The sequence below is a fragment of the Lepisma saccharinum genome, chromosome 23 (assembly GCF_977018435.1).
Source record: "Lepisma saccharinum chromosome 23, izLepSacc3.1, whole genome shotgun sequence".
In the NCBI taxonomy this organism is placed as follows: domain Eukaryota; kingdom Metazoa; phylum Arthropoda; class Insecta; order Zygentoma; family Lepismatidae; genus Lepisma; species Lepisma saccharinum.
Window position 1 is genome coordinate 54,034,497 of NC_139251.1, and position 22,008 is coordinate 54,056,504.

The 22,008-nt window shown below is 38.8% G+C and overlaps 1 protein-coding gene across 3 annotated transcripts in view; it reads left to right on the top strand.

Annotated features, from left to right (window-relative positions):
- The window catches only part of LOC146005315 (tyrosyl-DNA phosphodiesterase 2-like), a 38,805-nt gene extending 19,533 nt beyond the window's left edge, over positions 1-19,272 (top strand). For all 3 annotated transcript variants that reach the window (XM_083144465.1, XM_083144466.1, XM_083144467.1), the window contains exons 4-7: positions 2,490-2,633; positions 7,265-7,475; positions 11,010-11,180; positions 18,856-19,272. In XM_083144465.1, the coding sequence (XP_083000591.1) occupies positions 2,490-2,633; positions 7,265-7,475; positions 11,010-11,180; positions 18,856-19,170 (841 nt within the window). In that variant the 3' untranslated portion in view covers positions 19,171-19,272. The remainder of the gene's footprint in view (positions 1-2,489; positions 2,634-7,264; positions 7,476-11,009; positions 11,181-18,855) is intronic.
- The last annotated feature ends 2,736 nt before the right edge of the window (positions 19,273-22,008 follow it).

Consider the following 22,008-nt stretch of genomic DNA (forward strand, 5'->3'; position numbering starts at 1 on the left):
TAATTTAGCGATGTAATTTGGTTTGTGATCAATGATATGCTTACCGAAAATTGCCAATTTATGCATAATCGCACATATGTTTGGTCTCAATAGCTTTTATTTGCTCTTTCATTACGAAATGGGTACAAACATTTATTTAAAATGTATTACTAGCATGTACAAATCATTTGAAATTGATTTTGGTTGATTTTCGACATTAAACTTACGGTTTGCTAAAAGAAGCGCCTTGAAGAGTAATCCCAGAGTTGAGAAGTAATCCTAAACTTGGACGCATAGCCAACTCGCATAAAGGGAAAAATCCAACTTGTGAGTAAATAACCTTTTTCCCACCAAAATTGTAAAACTTAAAATAACGGTAAAAGATGAAAATAAAATACGTAAACATGTAAAAGAATATTGTAATATCTATTTTATTGTATCTAATCTATTTTACAAGCATTTTAATGTTTAATTACTGTACAATTCGAAATTTGTCACTTGAAAAGTATTCGCAAGTTTGTATACTGTGAAAAAAGTTGTACCAGTGTGAGTTTTGATACACTGCTTCATCTAAAAGATCGCCTGGGACCAGAATGGAGTCGCTAAAAGTTTTCGGAAACTGAAATTGGAACAAATGTATAATAACAGGAAGATTTGTGGATATAATGTGAAATAGCAGAGCAGATAAGTACTATATTCGCATTTAATAATTGAAATTGCCTCGCAAAGTGCTTAAAAGGTCCAAAGGACATTAAATTCGTGACCCGATGGATTCACGTAAAATGGCAGCCATCTTCTCTTTGTGTGGAATCATGAGATAAGTATCTTACATGCATGTACCTACATAAGTGAAAGGCCTATATTTGCAAATATATATAAAAAGTGTGCACTCTGAATGTGAAAAGTCGATTGAACGTATAAATACACATAATTTGTATTTGATTCTAAGCTGATAATCGAGCGTTTGGTGCCGATTGTCATCATAAAGATCTACGCAAGGACGGAAATAATTTTCTCAATAATAAATGACTTAATGTGACAAACTTGAAGATTAACCTGTAAAATGCAAACAGGTTAATGCAAAACAATATTTATGCTTCAATATATACATATATATATATAAAACCTGTACTGAATTTATGTAAGAACTTGTTAAACTCAGTTGTTTAATTTTGTTTAAATATATAGTGCATTAATACTCGATGTTGGTAATTTTCCTTAAGTACTCAAAAGTGAATACATATTTGTGTCAGTAACTTTGCAACATAGAAAATTTAAAACTTGAACTTCTCGTATTTTGTCATGTAAAATTATGAAACCATTTTCTTTATTTCTTTTAAATGTGAATTTGATCTCGACCGTATAGTTCACTAAGCCGAGGTAAAAAGGTCTCGAGATACCCAACATCCTGCTGCTGAATCATTGATCATGCTCTCTTAACAGTTGGGCTGAAAAGTTCGTAGGCTAACATAGTAAAAAATATTTTTTTGACAAAATTCGATTTTATTATTCAATATAGTTGCCTTTGAGGGCGATACAACGATTATAGCTGTCATACAATTTTTCAATGCTATTTTTATAGTACGATTTCTCTTTAGCCTCAAAATAGGCCTCAGTTTCGGCGATTACCTCTTCATCAGTGCTAAATTTCTTTCCAGCGAGCATTCTTTTAAGGTCTGCAAACAGGAAAAAGTCACTGTGGGCCAGATCTGGAGAATATGCTGGATGGGGAAGCAATTCGTAGTCTAATTCATATAATTTTGCCATCGTTTTCATTGATTTGTCACACAGTGCATTGTCTTGATGAAACAGCACTTTTTTCTTCTTCAAATGGGGCCGTTTTTTCGTGATTTCATCCTTTAAACGCTCCAACAACGCTATGTAATAATCTCAGCTATCTCGATCAACTTCACTTTACGATCATTTAAAATTATTTTGTGGACTTTTTTGATGTTTTCGTCGGTAACAGCCTCTTTGGGGCGTCCACTGCGTGCATCGTCTTCGATGCTCATTTCGCCTCGTTTAAATTTAGCAAACCACTTCTCAACGGTTGATTTTCCTGGTGCAGAGTCCGAATAATGTTTATCAAGCCAAGCCTTGGCTTCAACAGTATTTTTTTTCGCCAAAAAGCAATGCTTTATTAACACACGAAATTCTTTTTTTATCCATTTTTTCACAATAACAAAAGCTGCTTCACTCACAATGCTATATCTCACGAACTAATTATCCGGCAGCTGTGAAATTTATACACGTATCTTCTGAAGGTTAGTACTAAGTAAAAATCACATGGATTTAATTCTAGTAATGCCATCTATGAGTCAACCTATGAACTTTTCAGCCCAACTGTTACTCTTCCAAAGGGTCATTCTCATTAACAGCCCACATATTGGACCCTGCTCTATGGACATAAACTAAAAATCTAATCTAATGGGTGTCTCATGAATATTATATGTGGCTGGTTGTATTACAAGATGTTTTTTTAATGTTTAACCTTTTCTTTCTTCGTTTAGCAAAACCATGCTGAAGGCCTTAAAAGCTGGACAGCCCAGTGTTGTTCCTCCATCAAGATTTTCGTTCATTACATGGAATTTGGATGGGTTGAATGATAGTAACCTTAAATTACGAACAAAAGCTGTATGTAAGATAATAAATACGTGAGTATAAATCTACCTGCATATGCATCATATTTATTCCTTTGAATTGCACTTGTATTCATTATATAATATGTAGAGTCAAAATTTAATTACAAATCAAATCACTAGAGCCAACTCCCACAACCGCACCAAACAACCCGAAACCAACCCTCCAACTCTGATCACCCAATACCACCCCCACATTACGAAAATCAGACATACCCTCCTCTCCCTCCTCCCCATCCTGCACAGTGATCCTGATACCAGGGACTTCTTTCGGGATAAGCCAAGGGTCATCTTACGTCGCCCCCCCCCCCCCCCCAACCTCCAAAACATCTTGGTCCGAAACACTCCCACCCTTTCCACACCACTCCCCCAAGTTCAGGGGTGCAACAAACCCAGATGCAAGACCTGCCCCATACTCATCACCTCCCCCACCCTCCTGATCCCCACAGCAGCAGGCGAGTTCACCCTTCACCCTAAGGGCACCTGCCACTCATCCAACCTAATTTACACCCTCATCTGCCAAATCTGCGGCAACTTCTACTTAGGCGAAACCTCCACCCCCCTTGAATCTAAGGAACAATAATCACTGTTCCTCCACCCAAAACTCCAATTTCACAGTTGCCATCCACACCAACAGCCATAACACCACCTTCAATAACTGCTTCCGTGTTGCCATCATCCATCTTTGTCACTAAACATAAAACTATATGGGAAAATGTAAAGCTAGTGTTACATCACCAATACATGTATGGGTCATTCAATGTCAAATCACACAGAATTGTGTACTTTTCTTCACAACCTCTAAATTTTATTAAATTTAGTGAGTTGGCGAAGAATATGAAAAACAGCACTGCAACGCCAGGTGTCCCGAGTTCAAATCCCGGCCTGAGCATGGGTGTTTGTGAGTGTCTTTTCATCAATTTCATCACAGTATCACTCATCCTCATCTTCACGATTAGCCAAAAGTGGCAGAAAAGTGGCGTAAAATAAACCAAATCAATCAATAAACAGGGTTGCCAACTTTGGATAATATTGCATATTTCAGCATACAGGGCAAACAAAAAAAATCATAATTTTTTGTGTGTTATTAGCATAAATGTAATTTAAGGCTTGTTTTGAAGTTAAAGGAACATTATTTTCATAAAATTGGCAACACATAAAATTTTGATTTCAAGCTCATGCAATATGACCCTGAATTTTACATGAAGTGTAATTTTTATTTTTCTGGGAATAATTTATATTGTACATTATGTTCGTTCTCTCTCTCTCTCTCTCTCTCTCTCTCTCTCTCTCTCTCTCTCTCCCCCCCTCCCTCCCTCCCCCTCCTCTCTCCAATCAATGGGAACTGTAATTCTGGCTTAGGCAAAGTCTATGGAAGTGTCCCCCTTTGTTGAATTTCAATTGCAAACTCTCACAATAGTCTCCTTCTGGGGTGCTACGTTCAGTGATCAGTCCACTTTTGAAAGCACTTGTTGAGGCCCTTCTTTGACAGGTTGTTTATAACACCGAAACAGCAATGTTCAGCTCCCTGTTTGATAGAAAATGGCATCCAGGAAGCTCTTTTTCTCACGTGCAGAAGCAGGTGGACATCACATCACTCTGTTACGAAATTGGTTATCTCCGAAACCTGTTGATCCACTGCTTGCACGTCATGACTCAGGGGTAGACAAAACTAAAAATAATTCAGGCGCCAGCCCATTTTTCTCAGAAGCCTTTTTCCTTTATCAGGCTAAGAGCCATGAATCAAATAAAGCTACACATTTTGAAATGTGATCTTAAAACATTTAATTACAGCATGAATGATTATGTAATGTATTCTCATACATGACCTGGCCATATTGCTGCAATTTTAAAATTCGGCTAAGAACACTGAAAAAATTGTTCTGATTTGATGATGCAGAATACACACCACAAATATTAATAAACACATACTGTACTTTTTATATATAAAAAAAAAGTAATGGAAATTTCCTTAAGCGAACTCGAAATATAAACTGAATTTCAAAATTCAGGTGCCAGGTACCATGGCGACGAACACACTGTATTTTTCTACCCTTGTCATGATTCATTGAGATATTTGGTCCTCGTCAAGCACATATGGCACCCATTTGGCTACAACCTTTCTGTACCTTTCATTGTGGATTATGTCGTGACCTGATCCATATGGGATAGGATAGCATTATGCATTCTTTGCTATTCATAAATAATAATCATCTTGCAGAAGTGCTTCAGTGGTGTTATGTTCACCTCAGTTTTTGACATGGATAGTTTTCCAAGATGTGCAACATCAACAAGGCTTTTTTCACTTTCCTTCAACCTATACCTCTCAGAAACGCATGTTCTTGATAATGTTTGTTCCTTATAAGCATCCTGTATAATATTTAGTGTCACAGTTACAGATTAGTTCATAGAACAACACCACCTGATTACCGCACACTAATGTAGCTTCAAATCCAAGCTAGGTATTGGAAAAATGTCCTAAGCAAATGGGTGCCTCTAACCAACAAGAGCAGTGGCACTCACTGCCTCATTCAAGGTCACACCTCTCTGTGACAACAACTGACTGATGGTATCATGCACAACACCTTTGTACATGACATGCATTCTGTATTCACTCTTTGGATGTGGTAAGGTCCCTCAGCATTCTTTATACTTTTGCATTTTCATGATCTGATAGCAAATTGATTTTAATCTTAATTTAAATTTAATATAATTAGAAGAATAAGAAAATATTAATTTTTCACAAAAATTCCTACTTTGAGAGCTCCAGTGACCTCCGTAAGAAACAGAAGCGAATAGAAAATTCTAGAATGTAGTTTTTATAATAGTTCAATAGTATGTCCAAAAAATGTAATTGCATTGCACAATAATAATAATAATTAAAGAAGTGATCGATGCTGATAAATACTAGCAGTACACTATAAACAGTTTTATTGTAGGTACCATACAGATGTTGCACTGTCGCAAATTATTTTCCTCACAGTTTTTGAAATAGGAGTCAAACAGGGGCTATGAAAGTTAGAAAAATATTTTTTTCCTGAAATTTTAGATTTTTTAGTTTTTTTTTTTTGTGATTTTAAAAAAATCCAAAAAGTAATACTTGCTTGAAGAGTGGTATTTTTTGATACATAAATTCAAGTAAGTTGGGGGTATATAACCATTTCTTGAACCAGTACATACTTATAAATACATTGCCAACACTACTTTTTTGCTACTGCACAATACGGTTTAATTATTTCTTATGATAACCTATGACACAATTTTCAACAGTGCTTGTGTTTGTATTTTTGTTATTTAGCATCACTTTTGGCTAATTGAGATGATGAGGTTGGCAATGTGGCAACCATGTATTTCTAGTTGCTTAATGTATGTGCATTCACATTAGTGTAAGATACGAGGACTTTACCAATACCAATTTTCAGCTGTGTATCTCTGAAAATAATACAGTTCAATATGGTGATCATAGAATAGAGAAGAGTTTTCTTGCTGTCTTCAATATTGAAATCACATTTTATAAGATGCTGTTTTGTGGACACAATACACACTGCCACAATAAATATCACAAAGGTGATACATATTGTGGTCATGATTTATGCTGGTAATATGTGATATCTAATTTCTGATATTGCCCATGGCTGTTTAAGGTTATTAGGTTTTATTGTCTTGGTATGTGCACAGTTTCCTTCTTCTTGTAAAATATTTTCAAAATTGTTGAGAATATCTTGCAATCAGGTAGCATGTACGAGGGTAAGCCATTAAGTAATAGGAATTTTATTCTAAACGTAAAGGAGATTTATCCACAACAAAAATTTGTATTTCGGATCTCAAATGGTTCCTTAGCAAAATGCCATAAAGGTGTCGTGACAATCGAGCAGTATGCACCTGTGCAGTAGCTCGTACAACATGGCCGCTTCACTGTTGACTTGCACCGTAGAAGAGCAACGAAGTGTTATTCGTTTTTTTGTGGTCAGATGGAGTGAAACCTTCTGAAATCTACAGAAGAATGAAGGTATGGAGACAATTGTTCAAGTCAGGGAGAGTGTACTAAATTAACATGTCGCTGGTCGATCTGCTGTTTCACTGCCTCGGTTGCCACGCAAACTGGTCTCCCACTCCAGTGTTCATCACTGACATGTCATCTTCTGTTTTTAAAAATTGATCTTTCCACCCATTCATACACTCTCCCCTGACTTAAACAATTGCCTCTATACCTTCATTCTGCTGTAGATTTCAGAAGGTTTCACTCCATCTGACCACCAAAAACTAATAACACTTCATTCCTTTTCTACAGTGCAAGTCAACAGAAGAGTGGCCATGTTGTATGAGCTACTGGGCACATACATGCTGCTCGATCAACACGACACCTTTATGGCATGTTGCTAAGGAACCATTTTGAGTCCCGGAATACAAATTTTTGTTGTGCATAAATCTACCTCAAGTTTAGAATAAAATTTCTGATATGGCTTACCATCGTAGATTTTGTACCATTTTTATAAATTTTCTAGTAGCTTATGATGGTGAAATCTTCTCTATACTGGTGTCTTTGTCATTATTTTTTTGTTTGTGTGTGTGTGTGTGTGTGTGTGTGCATGTAAAGTTTTTATTGTGTAAATTATTTATGTTCTCTCTCTGTATATTTTTTGCAGTGAAAGACCAGATATTGTGTTTTTGCAAGAAGTAATTCCAGAAACCTTTTCATATGTTGATAGTCACTTACCGGATTACATGTGCATTGCTGGCAATGTTGAAGGATATTTTACAGCCACTCTTCTGAGAAGGTTTACCATTTATTATGATAGACATGAAATAACGCCATTTCCTACAACATTGATGTCAAGGAATCTCCTTTGTGTTGAGGTATGTTTAAAATGCATTGTTAATTATACCCACATTATACACATTCTTATTTAAAATATTATATTTGAGTATTAGTTCTTTGATGCTTATGTATAGAAGCTGTCTAAATAACAAAGTGTAGAATGCAAACTTGGATTTTATCTAGTAAGACATTGCAAGTAATACAGATGTTAATGGATGTTAACAAGTAAAATAAGAATAGTGAGAAAACATATCAGTGTGTGTTTAATAATTGTTTGAAGGTTCAGAGAATTCATTATTTGAATTTTGTAAAATGATATATATTATGAATTTATTTTTGAGGTAACATTGTTCAGAAAATATGCCAAATAAATCAAAATGCATATTGCAGGATTATGAAATCAACTTCAGATGTATGTACACTTTAAAATGTGAACTTTCTGGTCAGGGGAACGGCATTGATATATTTTTTTAGAATATTCAGTTTCTGTTTTGTTTTTGTCTTGTGGGTGCGTTTTATTTTTTTTCTGTAATAAACGAAACTTCTTTGGGACTGGATCGGCAACACAGAAAAGCATCTTTGTATAGAAAAATTGAACAGAATTTTTTTGGCCAGTGGGGTGTCATAGTGTACCTCACATACCTGAGCTAGCCTGGCCTTTCTTAGAAGCCAGGATATACAAAGAATGTGCTTACGACAGCAGAATACATTTCCAGTATCATGAGTTGTAAAAAGGAAGTAGCGAGATAGAAGAGAGGGGAGAGCAAAGGAAGTAGATCGGAAGTGAGATGATTCGGTGTTTGGCTTTGAAAGGAGAAAGAACAAAAAGGATCGACTGGAGGGAGAAGGGAGTATAATGATAAGAGTACAGTAAAAGAGACCGTGTGAGTGTGAGTGAACATAGGAGGACTTATTGATAAACTATTCAAGTACGAGACAGGTAATTCCATTCTTTAATTATGTCCCTGCCGATTCAGTCTTAAAGATCATAAAACCCCAATTCGTGTGTCGCCATTAATTTCAAGAGTTTTGATAGAGTTATGTACATTAAGGCACCTCTCAAGACGAAGGCTAAATCTAAGTGAGTAGCTATGAGTTAACGCCACCCAGCTACGATCCCAGCACCGTAGAGGTGGTGTTATACGATATCCATAAGAAGTGAATATGAGATAATTGTTTAATTTCTAGGCTGGATATTTATAATCTTCCACTACAAAAAAAATATCATTTATTAATAGATGAATCTTTCTCATCCTACGTACTGTGAGTTAAGTACAGTAGTTATGGCCAGGAGGTACAGTTTCAGTGTCCAGTTAGACACGATGTACTGGAAAGACACTAAACCATCCCACTCCCACCGATCTGTCCCTGCAGTACAGCACCTTGAATAACGTAGTGTGGAAAAAGACCCAAGAAACTGGTTCCCGAGACGATGACAACATAGATGGCAGTGCGATCAGAAGAGCTGCTAATTTTCTTATGAAAGTAATGCGGCTTATTTAGGTTTTGGAATATATTGTGTAGGTTTCTTTGTCTTGAAAGGTGGTACGTGAATTTATGGAAACAGTTATATTTGTGGAGTGATTTGCAGTCACAAAATGGCATTAATTTGGAAAGAAAAGTAAAATAAAATTAATAAATAAATAGCATGCGTAACACAAGAAGAAACATAGCAAAGTGATTCCGGACGTCAGGTGTTGGATTGTGTACTAGAGTTTATTTTTCTATGTTATTAGAATATAAATAGTATCCTGAGAGATATTTCATACCAAGGCGACAAACCACAAGTGTGGCTTGGAAGCGAGCAGTTGGTAATCAGTGCAGCCTTTCGAGCCGTAGGGACACAAGCTCTGACTGCACCGTTTCTTAAGGAGATGTTAGATCAAAGTGACACGCAACAAACGATACGGGGATTTTACACCAAAGCAACATGCATCCTTCTGTCCAATGCAACTTTCATACCGAAGCGATACGCAACACATTTCACATCGTAGCAGCATGATGGGCAGCACAGGCTAGCATTTGGTTGGTGAAATCCTCAAACGATAAGTGTCATGTGCCGCTTGTCGCTTTGGTACACAATCTCCCTAAAGCAAGACACTCATTGCATCGTGCATGCACGAACAACAAACCATGGCAACACGTTGCAAGCTATTGGGGAAAAGGGCCCAGTATGAGCGACATGTGAGGCTTATCGTGTCACCTAGATCTCTTGTAACATGCAGTTTATCATGTTGCCTAGATCTGATGTTCACATAATTAGCAGCAAATGCTTGCTAATAGACTGAAGGCACATCAGGGTACGAAATCCTGGGGGGGATGGGGGATTTCCTCCCATCAACAATCTTGGCCTCAAAAATCCCCCCACAAAAAAATTTCAGGGGGGGAGAGTTTTTGTTATAACAAACAAAAGATAAGCAATTACTTTTAATAGAATAATATCGAAAACCTACACAAATTAGTGTAGTTGTGAGTGTTCAATGCTTTCTCTCTCTCAAGAGATCATTAACAAATCTACATCAAGACGCACAATAAAAGTAAAACAAGAATGGAAAACAATAATTACTATGAAATCTAATTGATTTATATTAACATAAAGCAAAAAGTAAACAAAACGTCACACATTATAAAAACCACTTGAACTATTTCATAATTTATTAACATCTTTAACCAGAATTCATGATGAAAATTGTGCGAATTACTCACAAATTTAATATAAATATATTAATAAGTTACATTTTGCGAGTATCTAGGTAACTCCTGCGATGTTTCGGGACGCAACTGCTCCCTTCCTCAGGCTGCTCACGTTTAGGTTATGTGTAAATCATAACCACGTCGACCTCTCCATAGGTACAGGATATAGGATTGGTAAAAGATGTGTGGTTAAAAAACAATAAAAATCTAAAACCCATTGCAGGTGCATGTCATACTACCATGCTGTTTCCCCAATTAGAAACTGCTCCTTGGAATGTTAAAACTTTAAAACTGTGGCTATTCACATTATTAACGAATACCAAACTTTCCGAGCGATCTTTCATACCTATGATATCACAGCTTTAGAACCGCCTCAACTTGCCAAAAAGGGGCATTATGACCAAACCCTCTGAGGCAAGCAGCAAACAACGTCGATGGACCTTGGGTCGATGGTTATAGAAGGGGGAGAAACTTAACGTCGCACTTATGGGAGTATGATGTGACTTGTTCTCTTGGGAATATCAAACTTCAAGTGACATAGAAAAACACATAAACAGAAAGAGGACAGGTTGGAAGATTCCCTTTGATTAGCTGTAACTTGAAGTTGCTTCTCAACAAGGAATATGTGGGATTCTGTTATCATCATATTTTTAACAGATCATATCTAGGCTAATAATCAGCTTAAGAAATCAGTTCCATTTGCATCATGAGTAGAAGAAATTCATACTGTCTTGTGCAATGTTTTTTTTTTTTTTTTTCAGTAGCATTGCCCATTCGGACCACCTGGTGCGAAACTGTCACTCTTTGCCTTAAGATGTTTTACTAAGAGTTTTCTGCAAATGAAATTGTTTTTGTGTAACAGTACTTTTTTCTTCCAGGCTCACATAGGACCAGTAAAGTTGTTACTTCTTAATAGTCATCTAGAAAGTACAAAGGACCATACTACGGAGAGGTTAAAGCAACTAAAAACATCATTTAAGAAGGCAGTTACTACCCCAGAGTCTCATACTGTTATTTTTGCTGGTGATCTGAATCTTCGTGACAAGGAGGTAAAGTCACTAGCATTTGTATTACTAAGAGACATGTCTGTAAATATGTTCATGAGGAGATGAATTCATAAAAACTAATCTAAACCCCACGGCACAACAGCCCTCTAAGGGCCAGGGCCTGCCAGAGTGGCTTTTTAATTTGGTGATGCATTGTCAGCGCATCGAGTCTGGCTTTTTGCTGGCTTTCAAGACAGGAGCCTGGTCCTTCTTCTTTTCAAGTATCTCCCCAATTGTGCTTACCATGCTGTGTCAATGCTAAAATTTTGGGGGCTCCTATCAGGAATCGAACCTGCGACCACTTGCACCAAGGATGAGAACTCTAACCATCTGGCTAAGCAGGAGATCGACTACTATGAAAATAATTGTTGAAGCTTTGCTGACAGCGAATAATGAAGTTTTCTCAAAATATCAGCCAGGTGATTTCCGGATAGGCTTCCAAGCTATCGAAAACTAACGTCACTCTCATCTTCAGTGATTGAATAGCAGAGAATAGTTAGGTATGGTTATGTGTATTTGATGTGGGAAGGGTACGGTGTAGGTGGCAGGCCGATCAGGTGCTGTCTCTACAACATCCGCGCTCCCAGTCGACTATCGCTAACCAGGTTGGGTCGTTCTAGTCCAGCATTCCTGTTGAGGTTTTCCTTCTCTCCGTGGATGGCTATTACTGCTTTGATGATTCGGTCCCAGTAATTGGATTAATTATTGATGATCTTGGTGGTTGTGAAGTTGATTCTAAGGCCCTCTTGGATGGAATGTTCTGCTAACCCTGATTTTTCTAAATGAAAATTCTTTATGTAGCTGGCATGTTCTTTGCAACGTTGTTCGATTGTCCTCCCCATTTGTCCGATGTAGGCCTTACCGCAGGTACAGATGATATACTAAACCCTGGGTGTCTTCTGTCGTAGGTCATCTTAAGGGTTTCGAAGTAGGCTTTTGACTTTCTGTGGCGGTTTGTGGATCATCTTAATGTTGTGCTTTGAAAGAATGTAGCTGATGACTGCAGAAACGTTTCCAGTGTATGGGATGATCATCTTCTCTTCTTGGTTGACGGAGGAGGGGAGATCCAGGTTTGTTGGTTGTTCTTGTGCATTACTCACTCTAGTGTCTTGTTGATGCCTTCAGTGTGTCCATTCTGTCTGAACACTGTGCGCAGACGTCTTATTCCATCTTGAAGGTGCTCTGTGTCGTTGATGGAGATGGCCTGGTGAAACAACATAAACAGTAGGGTTGGCTGCTGCACTGGATGGTGAAAACTCTTGGCATTAAGGTATAGGTCAGTGGTCAGTGTGAGTAGGATTCCTGTATATGCTGTGTCCTAAGGTCCCATCTGGTTTGCGTGTGAAGAGGATGTCAAGAACGAAAGGCTGCTGTTGGTCTCTGTCTCCATGGTGAATTTAATGTTTGGGTGCTGGTTGTTGAGATGATTAGGAATGTTTGTAGCAATGCTTCACCATGCAGCCAGATCTGTACGTATCTGTAAAAAGCAGCAGGTTTCTGTTAAGCTGAACTTAGTGGCTCATGTTCGAAGTTCTCCATGAAGAAATTGGCTATGTCGGTCTGTTCGTAGTACATGCCCTTGTAGCTGAAGTAGGTTGAAGTCAGGGTGTGTTTAAAGAGGCTGATGATGTCTGGTGTGAAGTGCTGCTGTAACAGTTTCAAGGAATCTTGAAGAGGCACTCTGGTGAAGTGCGATACTACGTCGAAGCTAAGTAGAAGGTCACCGGGAGAAGTTCTGATGTTCTGCAAGATCTTGTTGAAGTCCAGTGAGTTCTTGAAATGGTGGTGGCACTTGCTCGTCAGAGGTTGGAGTTGTGCCGTTACGAGTTTGGCCAGTCTGTAGGTAGGGCATCCAATGGCGCTGACGATAGGTCTCAATGGTACAGCAGGTTTGTGTATTTTGGGAAGGCCATACAGTCACAGTCGTGAAGGTACTGTTCCGTTGGGTGTTTCTTTTAGCAGTGTGGATTTCTTCAGTAGAGCTCTGGTTTTCCTTTTTATTGCAGCTGTGGGGTCCCAGACTAATGTTCGGTATGTGCCGTGCTGAACATTCCATTCAAAAGGGCAATAGAATCGACTTCACAACCAACAAGATCATCAATGTCATCCAATTACTGGGACAGACTCATCGAAGAAGCAATAGCCATCTACGGAGAAAAGGAAAACCTCAACAGGGACACGGGACTAGAACTGAACCCAGCGTGGCTAGTGATAGTCGACTGGGACCGCAGACATTACCTCTCGAAAGGTCGGAAGGCTATCCGGAAATCACCTGGTTGATATCCCAAGAGAACTTCTTCATTACTATGAAAATAGTTGTATATCTGTGTCTCATCACTTACCAGGGCCACCCTGATGGCATAGTCGTAACGTCATCACCTTGTACTGTTTGACCAGCGATCCGAGAGCTCTCGAGTTTCCTGCGCATGACCAAAGTGGCAGAGTCCAGTCGTAAATTGGGGGAGTTTGCGGAGCCACTTCTCTGAAACGCGAGCAGCATGAGTGTCACGTGAGGAGAGAGCAATGTTGCCAACCGGAGAATATTGACGCAAGATATTGGAAGTGCTCTGGCTGTGGAGAGGTGTCTTTGCAACAAAACACGGAAAGACGTGAAGTTTGTTCGTGTGTATGTTTGTAGTGTGTTCGTGCGAAGTTCTGTATCTGCTTTTGTATTGATGGAGACAGGACCGTCACAACTTTCTGGTGTTAAACCTCTACGCAGCGCGTGCAAACAGATGGTGCACAATGTGCGTGCATTCTGCGACAAAGAAGCATTAGAATGCCACCCTCTGATTCCAATTTTGCAGGCTACAAAATGTTTGAGTGCAATCACAGGCATATCAGAGGCGACTGTGAAGAGAATTCGCAGTGAAACAAATGGCGAAGATAACCTGCAATTTCGATCACCCCCGAAAACGGCAGAGAAAAAGCGTTATTGAGAATGTCGCTTTGGACGATTTTGATACTGCTGTAATAAGAAGAGCTGTACATGAATTTTAGGTGGTCGAGAAAACTGTGCCAACCATCGTAAATTGCTTCCTCTGTTGATTGAACGCATTGGGTTTCGTCGGAAACGTGAAACCGTAAGGAAAATTCTCCACGAGATCAGTTTTTGTTTCAAAAGGTCACAGAACAAAAGAGACGAACGAAATGATGTAGTTTTAGCTAGAACCCTGTATTTGAGAACAATGCGACTTTACAGGGAAGAAAATAGGCCTCTTGTGTTTGTGGACGAAATGTGGATAGACAGCAACCTTACATTTGGAAAATGCTGGTAAAGTAAAGATGAATGTGGATTAATTGTAACCGGTAATGCCTCACGGCGCATAATTGTTTTGTGTGCGGGGGGAGAAATGGGTTTCATAGCGAATTCAAATTTATTGTACAAGGCCAATACAACAAGTGGAGATCATCATGGTCAGATGAACTCGACGATCTTCGAAAAGTGGGCAAAGGAAAAACTAATTCCAAACCTTCCCCGTAATGCTGCTGTTGTTATAGACAATGCCCCTTACCCCTCTTATCATATTGAACAATGTTCCAACAGCTTCCAATACTAAGCAAGCAATTTTAGATTGGCTCGCTGCAAATAGGATCGTGCATTGTCCCCAAATGTGCAAAGTTGAGTTTCATAGATCTGTGAGAAGAAACGTGCCTGCAAGGAAAATATTCAAATTCGACACGATACTCCAAGAACATGGGTGTGTTGCTTTAAGGTTACCTCCTTATCATTGCGATTCATTGCCATTGAATATGTGTGGAGCAGATGTGAAAAGATTTATTCGCCATCGCAACGTAACTGGTGACATAAATATGTCAAATCTGTTGATGTACTCTGAACAGTCAATTAACAGTGTCACAGTCGAAAAGTGGAAGAAACAGTGCTTTCATGTGGCTTCATTGGAAAATACCTATTGGGACAGAGACGGAATAATTGAAGAAGTCTGTGAGCCTCTGGTGATAAATTTAAATGACAGTGACGAGTCAGCTTCCGATTCGGATGACTTGGACAATTGAACTACTTTCACAAAAGGTATGCTATTTCACATTTTCTCACATAATTTTCTGCACAACGTCATTCAAATGTTTCTGTTTTTCTGTATGCGTATGTGTTGCACATCATCTTTACGAACATTTCATTTGCGTCATGTGTTTATTTTGTTGCAATGAAATTTTCTTCTTTCTGTTTTATTTCTTGCCAAAATCTTGGATAGGACGCGACCCCCAACCCCCATTCTAACAATGCCCCTGTAAGTGAAACTGCAATTCTTTACCTTACTATCCTTCTATTTTAAATTGTAAGAAGGACAAACGGCATGGTTGTGATACAAAACAAGCCCTTGTCATAATCCTTTACTTCTCTGCATGTCCCTCAGTTTTCGTTACTTATGTTCTGGTGGATAAGCATCCTCGCAGATTGGTAACACTGTTCAACGTGCAACCGCGAACGATGTTCTCCTGCCTGCCTTCCCTTCACGAACTTCTTCCCCTTTTTCTTGGAACTTTGCCAACTGGAGCTCTCGGATCGCTGGTCAAACAGTAATCAAGAGGTCCCTGGTACATGAGGTACAGGGCACAGTCCCAATTAGCCTTTCTGTTCCTAAAGTGGACTTAGAACAATAATTCAAATTTTCGTCACTTACCAAGGGCCTGGCATTAGTGCTAACATCATCACTTTGCAATAAACAGAGTTCCCAATACCTGGAAATCTCAGGAAATTTGAAAAAAGTAAAATTCTCAGGGAAAATCGCCTAATTGATCAATGAGTCACATCTGAAGGGCTAGAATATGCTCCTACCTGTTGATTTTCTTCACACAAGCTGCTTTGAAGGCATAGGCTTGAAACATATGTTTGTTTTCTATTACAGATTAATTGATATTGTGTCCATTTGTAAATGTCTCGTTTCTCTCAAAAGTGTGAAAATATTTGTTCTATATGTGGTATGTTTGGAATGTTACTTTTGTGTACTGCAATACAGTTAGAAAAGGTGTTAACTAAGACAAATATCTGTAACCATAGTCCTTAATTACAGTATATGTGCACTAGGATTTTTCATTTAGTTTGATTTCAGAAAGTGAACTGATGTGAAGTATTTCCCAATACTGATAAACTACAATATATATTATTAACTTACATTTTGCGAGTATCGAGGTAACTCCTGCGACATTTCGGGACGCAACTGCTCCCTTCCTCAGGCTGCTCACATTTAAGTTATGTATAAATCATAACCACGTCGAACTCTCCATAGGTTCAGGATATAGGATTGGTAAAAGGTATATGGTTATAAAACAATAGAAATCTAAAACCCGTTACAGGTGCACGTCAAACTACCATGCCTGTTTCCCAATTAGAAACTGCTGCTTGGAATGTTAAAACTTTAAAACTGTGAATAGCCACGGTCTGCGTTTGCTGCAATCTTTTACCTATGGAGAGTTCGATGTGGTTATGATTTATACATAACCTAAATGTCAGCAGTCTGAGGAAGGGAGCAGTTGCATCCCGAAACATCGCAGGAGTTACCTCGATACTCGCAAAACGTAAGTTAATAATATATATATATATATATATATTAAACTTGTGAGTAATTCGCACAACTTTCATTCTGAGTGGAGAACCCCCAAAATTCCAAAATTACGGAAAAAATGGGGATCCCCCCAGAAAAAAGTACATGACAGTGTTGACATGCACATGGAAATTATCGCCAGAATGTAAGGAACACAAAAATATTTGCATTATTGTCGTATGACCAATGTAACGGGAGTTGTACCCCAAAAAGGAATGGTCGGCATGCCACTGATTCAAGCTTCAAAATGCAGCGTTAACTTCAAATGACTGTAGCTCAGAGGCTAATTGCCCTAGAGAGATGAATGATATACCGTTGTTCGTGGAATGAATCTCAGATTCAGACGATATAAAATTTATGCACATTCGTCGTATATATATGGAGGGGGAATCCCCAAAAAATCATGTAAAAAAATGGGGTCCCCTCCCCCCCGAAAAAAAAGGGGACATGAAAATGTTAACATGCACATAGAAATTATCGCTGGCTTGTAAGATACAGAAATATATTTGCATCATTATCATATGATCAATGTAATGCGAGTTGTGCCCCCAAAACGAAAGGCCTGCATGCCACTGTCTCAAGCTTCGGATTTCAGCAAAATGCAGGGTTACATTGAAATGACTATAGCTGAGAGGCTATTTTTAGACAATGCAGGGTAACCTTTGTAGCCACTTGTGAAACACTTGTGCTCAAGAACAAACACTTTTCTTCATCGCGCCTCGAACTTTCATTCTTAAAATGCAGTTTCAACAACCCCTCTTCTCCCTCCCCCAACCCCCACCCCCCACTTGCGCTCACACGGAAAACATTCGTTTTGACCTTGGGTACCGATAAACAAACTTCCTTCGAATGCAGTTTCCAGGGGTGAGGGAAACACATTGCTTTAGAACAACAAAGCCAGCCTTCCTTTGTCGGCAAAATTTTTCCCTTGAAAAAAAGACAAAAAAGAAGTCTCCTTTTTCCTGCAATTTTCATGAGAAAAAAAAACGTGCAACAATCATTTCTGTTAAATACATGTGTTAACAACAATATGAAAAAAGAAAATCTGAATTCTAGTCAAAAATAGCGAAGTTATAATGTAAGAACTACGAGTTTGACAAAGCATCTCGATCGAGACGATCGGGCACCCAAGGGTTACCTAAAAGCATCTCGATCGAGACCATCGGGCTCCTAAAGGTTAAAAACCTCCGTATGATTGAGTCCAAGTTATAGACTGGCTTTGTCATTTTCACTCAAGTTGTGATGAAGTGTATGCAAAATTTTGCCAGGTTTGCAATGTTTTTTTTGTTCTCTCCACAACCCTTGCAATGAAACAATACATTATATATTTTATGTGTAACTTCAATAAACATGCATCACAGTTCACATAAAATTTCATGGAAGTATCAATATCTGTTGCATTAAAGATGCATGAAACATAACTGAAAGCATTAAAACTACTTTTGTGTTACTAATTTATGTCCCACAGAATGAAATATGTTTCCTTATGATTGGCATGGAGAATCAGTTATACAGGCATGCCCATCCCCAAGGCCAGTGGCATCCAACCCTCTCTCTTTCCCAGATCATGTCATAATCCCCATAAAATACTTAAATACAACAGTGTGTACTATTATTCTATTACTAAAAGTCCCCATTTTTTAGCTTTACTTGACCTGCCCCCTTAAATTCTTTATTTTCTTCATCTAACGGATAAGATATGGTACACCTAGTAGCAAAAGAAACATGGAACCAGCTTTGGTAAATGAATTACTAAGGAAATATATTCTGGTTCCTTCTCCGCCACTTTATTGTTTATATTGCAGCATGGTCCCAAATTGATTGTTGCTTTATTTTACTTTGCTTTGTATGCCACTTTTGGCTAATTTGCGAAGATGGGGGTGAGTGATGATATGATGAAATTGATGAATGGACACTCGCAAACATCCATGCCCAGGCCATGATTCCAACCTGGGACCCCTGGTGTCGTAGCGTGATGTGCTAACCACTTCCACATCTGGACCGGCTAGCACCAATATGTTTGATCCTGATAACAGTTCAGTGAGCATGGAGTATAGTTTATATTGTGTAATTTGCAAAACCAAATTTGTTATCATGTGTTCCACCTGTTGCAGTTGGAGCTATGTGGTGGCATCCCATCAGGCATGGAGGATATGTGGATCACATGTGGATCTAGGAAGGAATGCATGTACACATGGGATGCATTACGCAACACCAACAATGAAATCGCAGGTCGGTTCAAACCCAGGATGAGGTTTGATAGAGTTTACTTGCGTCATTCCCAGCCAAGGAGCATTATCCCACAGCATTTTGGCCTTGTAGGACTCCAGAAGGTTGCAAATACTCAGTCGTTCCCCAGTGACCATTGGGGTGTTCAAGTTTTCTTTAAGACAGAGAAAGGTGAAAGTGCAGGAGAAGAGGACTTGTAAAATACCAACATCTGTATGATTCCATGATTTTTTTTGTTTCTTTATCAGCTGTATCAGTATGCATTTATTTTTAGTTTAACTTAAGCAATACATTTTTTCATAAAATAATTACTGTTGTATATCATGCTACCTGAATCTCGTTCAAGAAAATCCTTTTAAAATGAATGGTAAGTTTCTTCCTTTCAGTACAAAGGTTATAACTTCTCTCTGGGATAGTTATTATTAGAGCCTAGATTTGTATGCAATTGCATATTCTGTTCTTTTCTAGATACATAATTGAACAGGAAAATGTCAACGAATTATATAACTGACATGATTTTGCATAAGTTTTATGTTACATACTTTTGTAATATAATTAAGCCTTGTTTCCATATTTAAAAACACTAAGTTGCTGACCAAGGCAGTTTATTAAGATAAAAGCACTTAACAGGTAACGTTTCAACCCTGTATCAGGGTCTTCCTCAGACCAAGAACTAAACTAAAATGATGAAATATACTACACACAGAAAGATTGCATACACATAGCAGGCTCGCTAGCCACACAACAACAAATGAAGTTGACAGTCCTTATCTAGGAAGATTTCTTCAAAGGAATTAAACATATCACCTCCTGACAGTTTTTGACTAATGGGTCTACTACACTGACAGGTGATTGACAGGTCAAGATTAGCAAGAGTCTAGAACCACCTGCTTACCACTCCCCCACCCCTCCTGCCTTTTTGGTTATGGATGAATACCTCCTCCTCTGGTCTTCTTCTTTTCTCTTCTTTCTTCCTTGTTCATACTTCTTTTTTCTTCATTCCTTTTCTTCATCCTTTCAACTTTCTCTAACACACTCTTCCATTCCTTGTTTATCTTGAGTCCTCCATTCCAATTCATGATGTCTTCTCCTTTCTTTTCTATTTCTTTGGCCTCCTTCCATTTTCTCACTAGTTCTCTCTTGTCTTTTCCTATTCGCCTAGCCGAATCCCATTCAACTTCATGTCCTGTTTCTCTAATGTGTTTGAATATGGAATTCCTGTCTCTCTTCAATCTCACATCATCCATATGTTGCTTTAACCTGTCTTTAAGTCTCTTCTTCGTTTCCCACTTTCACATCCTCTACACTTCACCTCATAGATAACCCCTTCATCTTCTTCCTTCTTCTTTCTGGCTATACTTAAAACAGTGCATCCCCCTTCCTGTAAGTTCTTATACCCACTTTCCTCAGCACTTTGCATATCTTCTCTGTGGCATCGCCCATACTTCTTATACCAAACCATCTCTCTTTTTCTTTTTCTTCCTTCTCTTCCAGTCCTCTCTCTTTTATCTCTTTCCTTCTGTTGATGTTGTGTCTGTCTTTCTTTTCATAGCCATTCTCTTCTAGTTGTTCCCACAGGCTATTAATCTTGGTTTCTTCTTCCCCTTTCTCTGTGCATATCTTCTTTATTTGGTCTTCCATGTTCCTTTTAAAATTACGTTTAGTTCCATCACCCACATCACTTCTTTTGTGGCAGAACACTCCTGCTGAACACTTCTTTTGATACCATGTAGCCACAATCCCCATTCCTCTCTTCTTTTTCATCTCAATATCCAAGAAATTTAATGTTCCTTCCTGTTCCGTTTCGAGCTCAAGGAATATCCCTGCTTTCTCATCAAAATTGATCGGCATGTTGAAAGACAGGCCGAGGGAAAAAATCAAAAGAAAACTGTTAGTAGACCAGGTGGCCCGGTTGGCCAACCGAAAATGAGGCTCGGTGAGGCTCGCCTTAATGGATTTCTCTCGTAAGGCATGAGCCTCATTTTCTTGCAGTGTTGCCAGCTTCTTACTTGAAAAAATCACCAAGGGTTTTTTTTGGGTCTAACCTAACCTAAAGCAAGGAGCTGGCAACACTGCTTGAGGCTTGCTTTAATGGTTTGCTCTTGTAAGGCATAAGCCTTATTTTCTCGCAGTGTGGCCAACATCTTACTTGAAAAAATCACCAAGGTTTTTTTTGGTCTAATCTAACCTAAAGCAAGGAGCTGGCACTTGTGTGCTTGCAGTGTTGCCAACACTTTACTCAAAAAAAATCACCAAGGTTTTTATTTTGGTCTAACCTAACCTAAAGCAAGGAGCTGGCAATACTGTTTGAGGCTTGCCTTACAGTACATAAAGCAATTTGCCAACCTACTGGTATTTTTGCCATAGCTTTTTACAAAAAAGAGAGAGGAGAAAAAGAGAGAGAGGGAAGAGTTAAACAACCGACAGTATTACCAACACCTACCTACAGCCCTTTTTTCTTACTTGGCAAGGGCTACCTTGCTTAAGGCTTAGCCAATTTATATACTGGCGTAACATACATACACTGAGCAAGAAGAGCCGGCAACAAATATATACTGCCGTAAAAGAGAGAGAGGGATGGATGGATGGATGGCAACACAGTATGTGTGTGTGTGTGTGTATAATATGTAGCATTATTAACTAGAGTGTGTTGGCAACCCACCTACAACTAAAAAAAAGATAGAGATTCCAACATTGCTGTAAGATGAGGAGGGGGAGAGACCTAGAGCTGGCAACAGTGGTGAGCGAATACGCATTATTTCCAAGTTCTGGGCGCCAATGTATATCGTGACCTTTGTAAACCTCTCTCGGGGGAACGATGTGCTGCACACGCGCGCGTGCGCGCACCTGTATTGTGACGCAAACAAACAAATAATAATTGTTGTTTTTTAGGATGCCTGGCCCCTAACCCCGCCAGGGTGCGTGGTGCCCAACCCAAAAAGGTTCTAACGGCTGCGGCTCTAGATAACCGCACCTCTGTAGAGTTTCACGTGTTTTTTTTTTGTATGGTAGTGGTGGTGCCGGCAATAGTGGGTGGG